At 38.3% G+C, this 12,047-nt stretch overlaps 1 protein-coding gene across 3 annotated transcripts; it reads right to left on the reverse strand.

Moving 5' to 3' along the window:
* Positions 1-460: 460 nt before the first annotated feature.
* On the reverse strand, positions 461-11,912 carry LOC110861830. 3 transcript variants are annotated; one of them, XM_022110968.2, is made up of 11 exons: positions 11,445-11,912; positions 8,124-8,633; positions 5,509-5,622; positions 4,771-5,011; positions 4,008-4,192; positions 3,752-3,820; positions 3,618-3,680; positions 3,428-3,549; positions 2,344-3,001; positions 1,661-1,902; positions 461-1,319 (listed from the first exon to the last, which is right to left on the reverse strand). In XM_022110968.2, exons 2-11 carry the CDS (start codon positions 8,295-8,297, stop codon positions 1,043-1,045), a joined length of 2,145 nt encoding a protein of 714 aa, XP_021966660.1. In that variant the 5' UTR covers positions 8,298-8,633; positions 11,445-11,912; the 3' UTR covers positions 461-1,042. The 3 variants fall into 3 exon arrangements, with proteins under 3 accessions (XP_021966660.1, XP_035700877.1, XP_021966659.1); XM_035844984.1 differs by lacking the exon at positions 11,445-11,912 and adding an exon at positions 10,046-10,179; XM_022110967.2 differs by lacking the exon at positions 11,445-11,912 and adding an exon at positions 9,726-10,158.
* Positions 11,913-12,047: the final 135 nt, after the last annotated feature.

The raw sequence follows: 12,047 nt of genomic DNA on the forward strand, positions 1-12,047 counted from the left end.
GTCAATAAATGCGTATACGTTATATGTCCTTGACTTGTTCGCGACCTCTTCATTGGATTTCGAGGTCACTCCACCACCACGCCAGATAACCCAACGACCGACATGAAAGTATCCCTACATACAGATGACATGTTTCATGTATATGAACTCTATTCAGCAGTGGCCGCGGAAGCCGTGGGGACATCTGGGGGACATTGTCATTGTAGGATAGAATAGGGGAGGGCCGGGTTTAAATAACAACACAGGCAGATAATGCGGACATCAAACAACCGTGGGGACATTGTCCCTCTGTCCCGACACACGCTTCTGCAGCCACTGCTATTCATTGAATAGTTACCATTTCGCAACGTTATTCTTATTATGACAACAATTCTGCCCAAAAATCGTTCAATTAAAAGTAAAAAACATAGCAAAGTCTACATACATTCAACCATAACTCATCTCTAGTATCTTGCATAAATATTATTTATGTACCAATGATTCTGCTGGTAAAAAAATACCTGCAGAAAAATGCTTTAATAACACTTTCAAAAAATCCGGAAAAATGGACAAAAATCATAGAAGTACAAATGATACAGTAATATTGCAATTTTTCTAAATATTTAATTAATTAATAAATGCTTGCGTTTATTGTATGCAAATTTCTGCGGTACTTCGGCGTCGGTGTAAGACGTTCAAATGATGGCATTTCATGAAAATTAAATGATGCTTGTTAAAAATTTGAAATTTGTTTTGAATTTTAAAAAATTTTTGAGATAAAAATTGTACCTGGCAGATTTTGCAGGTGACCACGTGCCGTAAATATATAAATGAAGCTTCAGGAAACGTTTCCAAATTTTCCATTTCATTTCAATTTTATAATATTTTTTTTTTTTTTTCCCCGTTATTTGACATAAAATCATAATAATGTTCCCAGTATTATTTAGTATCACAAAAATTATTACTTTTCATTTATTCGTCTGGCCGGCCGGAGGGCACCATATTTTTCATTTCATCACCTTCACTAACTAACGCTTTGGTCAATCCAACTCATAATTTAAATTCACCCGCTTTCCTCCCCTCCCCCCATCCTCCTCCTCCTTTTCTTGTAGGCGCTAAAGTCCGCGAGCATGTCGACGTCTCTCAAGTAGTGCTTGACGATGCAGGAGATGGGTTTGGGGTCGAGGTCCGCGACGCCGATGCGGACGCGGTGGAAGGTGCCGTGCAAGTCTTGGAGGATGAGGTCGCTCTCCTCGTAGTTCGAGATGGAGGGCGACGTCGGCGAGTAAAGGGTCGAGATCGAGTCCGCCTCCGCTTCCGATAACGTCCTCGCACGGGCCCTGGACATATGCAAAATTCGGAACATTTAGATATCATCATTTCACTTTTAAGTCGTCATATTTTCAGGGTTTCATTTGCTACATTTGTTGTTCTGGGAAGGAAGAAATACAAGAAATGGGAGGTGCAAGAAACTGGGAGAAAGTGGGAGAAATATGTGCCATCTAGTCACGCGCCGTATGAACTATTTACCGCGGCTGGGCGTCGTTTCTTTTGCGTCTTGCATTTCTCACAGGTCAAAATATTCACCTGCAAGAAACCACTTTCTCCCCGTTATTTCTTGCAGGTAGTTACTTACTCCCACCCGATACAACACTGCACATTTTTCTAAATAAATATGTACCTGTCCCCAAAGATGGGTGAGAAAGTGACCATGATGGAGCAGTCTTTAGCCGTCGCTGCGACGAGGTACGATTCTATGTCGGCGAGCTCCTTGTCACTCAAACTGCGCTGCACTTTGTCCCTGTCCAAGTCGTCCAGCCACTTTTCCACGGACGTGCAGCCGGGTCCTGGACAAGGACCGCGTCCACTACCACATTGCTCCTCCCGCATCGTCACCTCCTCATCTTCTGCGTCCTCGTACTTCTAGCAAAAAAAATAAATGGACGCAAAATCAGATCGTGTAAATTCAGAAAGAAATCGGACAGTTTGGCGAAAAAAATTCGCAAAAACAGCCTCATTTAGCGAAAAAATTCATTCATTCTACAGTATTTTTAGCACAAGGTTTTTAGAGTATCTATTGACGAAAAAATTGGCATATTTGGCGAAAATGACTATTATATTATATCGCTCCGGACTACAAGGCTTAACTTCTTACAACTTATCCAAATTATCTAATAATACAGAATTTATTTTAATTTTGAAACATTTGACATGAATAAATGCGAAATTTATATTTGTTTCGTCAAATGTAGCAATAATTTCGCCACTTTCATGATAATTGTTCTTCAATTTTGGCGAACATTTGTCGTCTTTCGCCGTCAAACCGTATTATCAATCATTTAAACATATCTCCAATTAACTTACATCTTCCTCCCCCTCGTCATCCACCTCGTCATCCACCTCGTCCTCGTCGTCATCATCCTCTTCCTGCGACAGCGACTCGAGCCCCGACGTTTCCGACTCTTCACTGACCATGTCCTCGTGCGCATTCGTCTTCTTCTTCTTCCGGTGGGAGGAGGACCTGTCCAACGAGGAGGACGAATTAGAATGCACGTCCATTTCGAAGAACACGTCGTCATTCTCGGACGACGAGGAGGACGAAGCTCCAAGCTCCTCCCCCTTTTTCTTCTTCTTCTTCTTCTCAATATCGCCCAAATTCTCGATCACGTGCTGGTCACATGGCGACCCCGTGGTCGCGTCGTCATCTTGGTCCGAGTGGACCGGGCAGACGCGCGAGTGCAGCGCGTACACGGCTTCGACGCCCCCTTCGACGTCCGCCATCCGCTGGATGTCCAGGATTCTGGAGAGAATGCAGCCTTCCGGGAGGAGTGGAGGGGGGACGTCGTTCTCCTCGCAGGCCGAGGGGCACGAGGGGGGCGGGAGGAGGGTGGTTTCTTCCAGCGCTTTGGCGAGATTGGTCTTCATCCGGTCGAATTCGCGACTCACGGAGGAAAATGGGGTGGTCCGTTTCGGTTTGAGGAGGGCGGTGCAGAGGAGAAAGACGAAGTTCGAGAGGAGCAGGCTGCATGAAATATTTGGGGGATTAGCATATGATAAGATGACTTATCGGAAAAATCAGCACATTTTTAATGATTTCTCTGCTCTGGGAATTTATTTTAAAATTCTGGACTACAAATTTGTAGTCAGTGAGTTGATTAATGGAATGGCGTTGAGTTTTTTAAGACAGTTTCGACGAGTTCTAATTTTTCTGAAGGCTTCTTAAACGCTGAGATCTCCTCCGCAAAAAGTGTCAAAATCTGGAATGTATATTCTTAAAAGATTGGGAACGACCTGCTCTACAAATTTGTCGTCCAGAATTTTAAAATAAATTTCCAGAGCTGAGAAACAATAAAAAATTTGTCGATTTTGATAGTTTAGGCGATGAATTATTTGGAGTCCTACGTCAAGGAAAATAAATACCCGGGTATTATCCGACTCGGTAACTAACCTATTATCATTGTCAATGGGCAGATAAGGTGATTTTTCTTTGTCTTGAAGGATCCACTCGGACAAGACTTCATGCAGGGTTTCGCCTCCAACCACGTTTTCTCCGTAGACTAAAAGTCCGTCCTGAATAATTATATATAAAAATTTGCAGATTTTCATTTGCAAAAAACCCAAATATTTTTGTCACTTACGCGAAAAAGTCTTAGATTATTTTGTGGGTTGGAAATTAAGGCGAAAATTGCACGTATCATTCGCTATAAAGGATACAAAAAAATAAATGTCAAATGCCCAAATACAACATTTCCGCACGTATTATTTTACTTACGTCCGGATTCCCCGAAAACAAATCGAGTGGACAGTACGCCGTACGACTCGCAATTTTCGACCGTTCCAGCTATGCAAATTAGTAAAATATTATAATGACAATCATAAAAATCCACGTGACAAACAAAGTCGCACATTTTTTTGTCCAAAATTTTGCATGGAAATTTCAAATTAAGCCTCTACAGTTTTTCTACTTGTTTTTCTACAAGTGCGGAAATCTTAAAAACTATAGAAAACTGTGCGAATTTTCGGCATACCTTGAGGAACTGGTTGAGACAATAGGTGCAGAGTTTGGCATGCTTCAAGTGTTTCGGCCACCAGCCTTGTTTCGGTTTTATTTCGACACAGTAATCCGTCCTGGTCGACGGGTAGGGGTGGATACGGGCAAAATCACGGTGCGCAGTCGCAAACGGGATCCGCAACTCTTTATGCAGACGATAAACTATATAGGACAAAAAATTGGTTATCCACACCTTCAAATTATCCACAAATTTGTAGGCAAGCATTTAACACTTGTTTAACACGTGCTAAATGCACGTTCTTTCAATTTCCGAAGATATCAACCTCGAGATTTTTTTTATTAAAAATCAACCAAAAAATTTAAACTATTAAAAAATAACCCACAATTCACAACATATGCACTCAGATTTTGAGGAAATTAGCGTCATACAAGTACAAATTTAATTAGTATGAAACTTGCCAAAGGCACGTTCTCATAACGGATACGTTTTTCCGAGATATTTGCATCCGAAGAGGAGAAAACGCGTCTTCAGGTCGACAAATTTTACACTGTCCAAATTTTCTGCGCGTTTTTCCACTTTGGATGCAAATAAGTACAGACCAATATGCAAATACACGTATGCAAATCCATCTGCAGAAAACAGATGAAAATATCTGCATCTCTGTGAAAGGTGCGCATTAGGAGATCGTGACCACTTTGCTCAAAATCGGATCGCATGTACGCTGGGAAACATCCATTCTGAGAACACGTGTTAAGAACATGCTGCATTTCCTCCTCACCTGGGCGCAATTTGAGCAATGCCGTGTTCAGTTTCTGTATCGTTTTGGGGGTCAAATGGACGGCCTGGACGTGACCGACGTACTCGACGCCGAGGAGCGGGATGAAGACGGAGTTGGCGAAGGCCACCTCCCTCTCAACGCGGCGTCGTTGGGAGTGCAGCAACGCCACGGAGCCCTCCTCCTCCTCGTCGCCACCATCTCCGCCCACTTTCACCTTCGAGAGACGCAGCACATGCAAATCCTACGGACATAATCAAGGCCACAAATTAAACTAATTTACATATTCAGAATCTACTCAGAACAACGTCTTATTTCGCAAATTCGCAACTCATTTATCAAACTTGGCAAGTTCAAAATATTTAAGGGCTTCGCAAGCTATGATTTCGTAAACTTAGCAGATCTATACAAACAGTTCTGTTATGCTTGAATTCGGTTTTATTTAGCAAACTTGTCAGGCTAAAAAAAATTGTTGTGACAAGATTCGCAAAATATGATTTCGCAAACTGTTCTGTTATCCTATTTGAATTTTGAATTCAGTTTCCATCGATTATTTGCAATTTAATAGCGAGGATAAGTTTGCGAAATAATCTTGCGAAATAATCTTGCGAAATGAAAACATGCCCAATTACTGGGTAAATTTGCGAAATAAATGCTATCATTTTCCACCAAAGTTGTACAAAATCTCGCAAATTTCGGGAATTTTTCAAAAATTTTCGCAAATCTCCTCCTATAACTTACGTCCTGCAAGGCGATCACAATATTGGCGTTGCCCTCCCCACGGTACTGCCAGGGTCTTCCGAACACCGTCAACTCTTCGACATTCACCACATCGCCGGCCCAGTCGGACAGCATCTGAAATACATTCAAATGATAAAAACTCATTACTTGCCAATAATTAATATTTGCAAATATTGGCAAATAAAATGAGCTCCCACTTTCAAACGTGGATTCGGATGGGATGCAAGAACCCGGATTTTTCTCCTGAAATCGGGCCAACAACTGAAAACCCATGCAGATGCAACCAAGGCATCCTCATCCTGACTAAATGGCTCACATTTTTGGCAGAGGTACAGCGTTATCGTCATCGTCATCATCATCATCGTCATAAATACACAGCGGATATTTATGCATGGTCGACTTTTTCGACCTCTGAACGTCACATTTCAATTAGTGTGTTAGTAAAATTTCAAAATATTTTCACTATTTCTTAAATATGAATTACTTTGCAAATATTTCTCTCATTATTTGAAAAATATGTAAATATTTCGCCTAATTTTCTTTAAAAAGCTATCAATATTTCCACGATTTTATTTACAAAAAATGTTTTTGGTAACAAAATTGGACTACAAAAAGCGGATCTGAATTAATAATAAAAATAATTTGGCAAGAAATGTCAGAAATTTCATATTTTTTTCGTATAAAATGCATGGCGTCTTTTTGCTAAATATTAATTAAATATTTGACAACTACATATCCGCCGTAATTTTGCAAAACACTATCCGAAATTGCATACTTTTTTATGTTTCTCAGCAGTATGCCGTCATTTTTAATTAAATATTTGATTACTACTATACATATCCTCCATAATTTTGCAAAACTATCTGAAATTTCATACTTATTTTTTACGTTTTTTCATAGAAAATGTATGACAACTTTTAGCTAAATATTTGATAACTACATATCCGCCATATGTACTTTTATGCTCATGAGGTACCCAAATCACCTCACCTACAATTAAAACATTAGCATTCCTCCTCATAATAATATCTGCACACTGCCAAATATTCGCACACATGTACATATTTGCACAGACATAAATCCATTATCATGTACTTTATTTTTTGCTTATCCCTGCTGTCTCCTCATCCGTGTCGCGTGACGTCAATTCATTATTATTTATCTGGGGGAATTTCACCATTTAATGAAAAAAGTGACATCCAATTCATCACCTTTTTTATTTACCTTGTCAAATTAGCTGTCACCTGAAAAGTCCAATTATCACGGGATGATATGCCATTTAAACGTGATAAGCATCCTCACCTCCCAAATTATGCCAGCTATTTGATGAGCTTTCATGGTTTATGAGATTCGGGGAATGCACGTCAAAAAATAATGCGTTATAAATTTCGCAGGCAGTTTGCGAAACAATTTGGCGAAATAAAAATTTTGATCATACTCACGACGAGCTTTCCGAAAATTGTGCATTCTTGCAAATTTATGACTTTATGCAAATTATTTTGCGAGTTTTCATGGCTCAAGAGATTTAAGCGAAATCAATTCAACCACATCTTACAAATTTTGCATTCCAAATAATTTTGCAAAATAATTTTGCGATATAAAAATATTCACCGCACTCTACTTACGACAAGCTTCTTAAATATGTCGTAAACTGAGCATGCATATCAACATAAATTGCAAAATTTTGCCAAATTTCGCAAAACTTTTGCTGGAAAAGTATGAGACTTTTATTCACCAAGCAAATTATTGTTTGATTCTATTTTGCAATTTTTGTGTTGCTAAATGGGTTACAATTGCGAATAAGACGTTGACGTGAATGCACCTATTATCCATTATTTCTTAAAACATTTATCCAGCAAACTATGACATGATTCCATTTTGAAATTTGTTTCTTTGCTAAATTAAATTGCAAACAAGGCATTGACATGATTGCGCCCATTACATATTTAAACATGTCTTATGTCATTCCACTCGTTATGACCGGAGCTCTGTGCAAATCGTGGTCACCGATCCGCACCGTCAGCAGGATCAAATTGCGGTGGACAGCACTAATTAAAATATTCAGTACATGAGAACATCTCCCATTTCAAGCGAAACAAAACTCGTCTCACATTTCTCAGCTCTAAAGATCAGGATCACTTATCAAATTACGTATCCACGCGTCCAATCCATTCACACGAGACAACTCAACATTGTTAAATGTCAGTCACACCAATACTTGTGATTCTTAAGTAGCATAATCCAACACAATTAACTAAATAATTGCCCCTCAGTTAAGTTAACGAAACCAGAAATGCACACGTCTTCATTAAGAACATCGAATTGCACATGCAAATTTGCACAGTTTCTCTGCTTAAACATTTTGTTATTCAGTGTAAAAAAATGTGCAGGATTTTTTGCAAAAAAAAATTTTGCAGAAATTAAGAAATGCACATGCACGTTTCTCGTACGAAAATCGACATACACATGAAAATTTACCCATTTTTGTACACTTTTTCTCCATTTAAACATTTGTACAGCTTGAAAAATGTGCAGGATTTTGTGCAAAAAAAACTTTTGCAGAAATTATCAAGGCAAAACATGTCTCAGTTTTTAATTTTCAAGCTCGCACTCACCGATAAATTGAGCGGGGACGAGGCCAGGTCGCTCTGACCTCGGGTGACCTTTCCGTCCAGCTCAGTCTTCTTGACCCCGGTTGACATCCATATTCCCTTACTCGCACTACCCCCACCACCCCCACCGCCACCGCCGCCCCTCCCGTGCAAATTGTTCACAATACTTAACGACATTTCTCTCTCCCCACTAAAATTCCCCTCAGCTCTCCGTAAACTTTGTTAGTACCACTTTTTGATTGATTTCCAGTACGTATCACACTCCTCGCACCATTCTCAGTTCCTCTCTGGTATTAAAAAGTTGATCCAAACGCTATACTTCCCATCCATTTCGACCACAACGAACTACCATTTTCCGAGTAAATGTCTGTCCAGGGTTGAATTATTGTTGCAGTTTTTCATCGATTTGTTCCACTTTTTGGCAAATATGTAAATAAATAAATAGCTCCGTCATCCATCCATCAATTTCTTCGCTACTTCAAGTAATTCATCACTTTTTAGAGCGGTTAGCACCTGTCAAACCAAAAATAAATTCAATTAATTCACAACCACGAGGTGCACAGCACACGAAAAATAAAAGTGCATTTTTGCTACACATTCTAAATTTAGCATAGGACAAAGTCTGTGCTAATAAATAATTAATTGCAATCAGTCATGTCTCGTCGATAAATAAAATTATGGCTTTTCTGTCATGACCAGGATACATGATTTGGATTGATAACTAACTAACATTAAACCAGGCTTGGGTCATGGTCTCATTTTTTTTATCCAGACGTTCTCTCTCTAATTCATTCATTCAAAAATGAAATACATATAAATATTTGATAAACTTGGAGGAGAAGAAGGACAAGAAAAAAATAATGAAGATTGATCCCGAATTATCTATCAATAAATTATCCATCCATACGTAATATCTGTATTCGTCCTCCAACTAAACTCCTATGCAATGCATGCTTTTATACGCCGCAGTGTTTCGTTCTTTGCGGGTTTGTCACATTTCTTGCACTTGGAAAGCAAGAAATGCAAGAAATGCGAGATGCACGAAACTGGGAGAAAGTGCAAGAAATAAGCGCCATCCAGCCGTATGAACTATTTATTTATACCAGGCAGCCGTCATTTCTTGCACCTTACATTTCTTGCAGGTCAAAATATTTTCACATGCAAAAAACCACTTTCATGCAGTTATTTCATGCAATTGTACCCAGTGTCTCGTTTCTTGCAGGTTTTCCGCATTTCTTGCACTGAAAAGGAAGCAACGCAAGACATGCGAGGTGCAAGAAACTGTGAGAAATATGTGCCATCCAGCCACACGCTGTATAAAACATAGCGGCGGTGGCGTAGTTTCATGCACGTTACATTTCTCCCAGGTCAAAATATTCACCTGCAAGAAACCACTTTCTCCCCCTTATTTCTTGCAACTGGTTAAATACTTGCACCCGATACACTGCTCTTACTTATCACAAATTACATACGATGAAGAAATAAGTAGATAAACAATTGCATGAAAAAAACTCGAATGTCCAAATATGAATAAATAATTGCATGAAAAACATTTGCTTGCACGAGTCGGAACCTACTTGCAACAAAAAATATTTATTTTCATACCATGAAACCTTCTATTTTGACTCGGTCGACGCTATTATTGTCTCAAAAACCTCGTAACAATAACAATCCAACTATTTATAAATAATTCACTCACTCCCTACAAAAATACCCATTTCTCACTAAAATTAGCCACCTTTTCCAAGAATCTGATCCAACCAAACGTCACTCACTCACGAGTGAACTTGTCCTCAATTAAATCAAATAATTAACTGGTCCATTAAAAAAATAAGTACGTTAACAGAAATCGATCCTCAATTAATCAATCAATCGATACGTTTTTAATCAGTGATGATACAGTTTTTTTAACAAGAGTGACGTACTCTGCCTCATGGACGCTGATGAACTGGGGACCATTGACCAACTACTGACTAACCAGATTCTCATTCTGAATATTTGTTGCGACCCCGTGCGTGACGAACAACAAGTCTCCGACCGACTGTCATTATTATTATCCGATGAGTTTCAAACCTCTCCTCTCTCCTACTCCTCGCTTATCCTGCCACGAATAACTCATTAATTATCAGCTTACCATGTCAGTCATATCATTATCCATCCACATAAGACTGATGCATGACTATGTATTCATTATGCAGCATACATATGTACATACATCCACCCATCTACTCAACCCATGGACTAAGTAGTGCAGAGAGCAAGAATTAGCCCATAATTTGTATGTACCATTATGTATCACAGGGCGGATGTGTATGTATATATGTATTATGTAAAACAAAATTACTGTGATATGTTTTTTAAACAGCCAAAATATTTACGAAATATGTACACAAAACATATTTTCGCAAAATTTCTATTTTTGATTACAATTCTCTGTGGATTCTTTGTGGTTCAATTTGTTTGAGCATATCCACCCTCTGCTCATTACGAATTTATTATCATGTCATTACACTACACCAGGGACTACTACCTACATATTGTTATGCTCCCATTTTTCTGCCCACTCTGCTCATGTCATGACATTTGTCACGCAGCTTCAATTCAAAAAAACAATAATCTTCTCCTATACATCAATACTTATTTCCGACAATAACAAAGTGAGTGAATGACGTGGATGGACAACAACAGGTCGAAAACGAAACGTCTCGAGAGAGGAAAATAAACGCCAAATATGTCAAAATTTATGACATGCTCGGTTTATTTTCTGTCCAATTTAAACTTGATAAGGTCAATGTAACTAACATCCAAAATGTCAAAAATGTCAATGTCAATGTCCAAAATGCGTCCACATAATTATTTATGCTTATCGCACTAATTACTCATGCATATTCCCGAAATAAATAATCCTTTCCGGCGTCCTGCATGATAAATACATATCGTGAGTCATGAAAAGATACACAAAATTTATGCCCTCAGCTTTAAAAAAAAGGTAACGAATTTTCATTCCAAATTCCGAGAACCAACCAAACACAATAATCAACACGTATGTACATGAATCGGCTTAAAAGTCTGCTGCATTTATGACTTTTTTTTCATTTAAACCCTGCCTTGATGATTCATTTTAATGACATATTTATTCCAAGTATAAAAAATAAATACTAAATATTTACGTATGTATCTATTATTGACTCTTCCATTTTTCGTATTTACATTAATCGCAGGAAATATTATGACATTATTTGACGATTATGACGTTCTTATTTACAAAATGAGACACACGTTTTTTTTGTTGGCAGAGCAATGACGTAATAAAAACGTACATACCGTATCAGAGAAGAATCCGTAACATTTAGTTAAATATATCCTGGTCCAGTTTTCGTGCAGGTGGAAATTTCATTTTTAACTGAATTCTCAACATCTTTTTTCCACGTGTAGCAAAATAATTAGGGAACAATTTAACTTAATTTACGCGTATGCATGCATGTATTTATATATTTATCACTGCATGGTAAATTTTTTGATGCTCGAATAATAAATTAACTATTATTTATTAACAAGTTTAAGCCACTTAAGGTCGGATTTTAGTTAATTCTTTTCTTTATTAGCACCACAAAGTCAATTTACATAAAATTCCGAAAAGTCACGTGCATAAAATTCCTTAAACTTCACTTACTAACTTTAATTCATTATGTATTTACACTTTTCGAAATAAATCTACAACTAACCAAAAAATTCTTAATAAATTCACACGTGTCTTTCCCCATCCTCTTGAGAGAGAGACACTTCTTCTCCTGGAAACAATATACATATGTAGGAAACTATTCCCCGATTTTCTCCGATACCCGAATCCGGGCATGCCACCAGTCCAATCCACGTCACGCCAAGAAATACAAAAAAAACCCACGCCTCACTTTTATTTACAATAAA

The sequence above is a fragment of the Folsomia candida genome, unplaced genomic scaffold (assembly GCF_002217175.1).
Source record: "Folsomia candida strain VU population unplaced genomic scaffold, ASM221717v1 Fcan01_Sc045, whole genome shotgun sequence".
In the NCBI taxonomy this organism is placed as follows: Eukaryota; Metazoa; Arthropoda; class Collembola; order Entomobryomorpha; family Isotomidae; genus Folsomia; species Folsomia candida.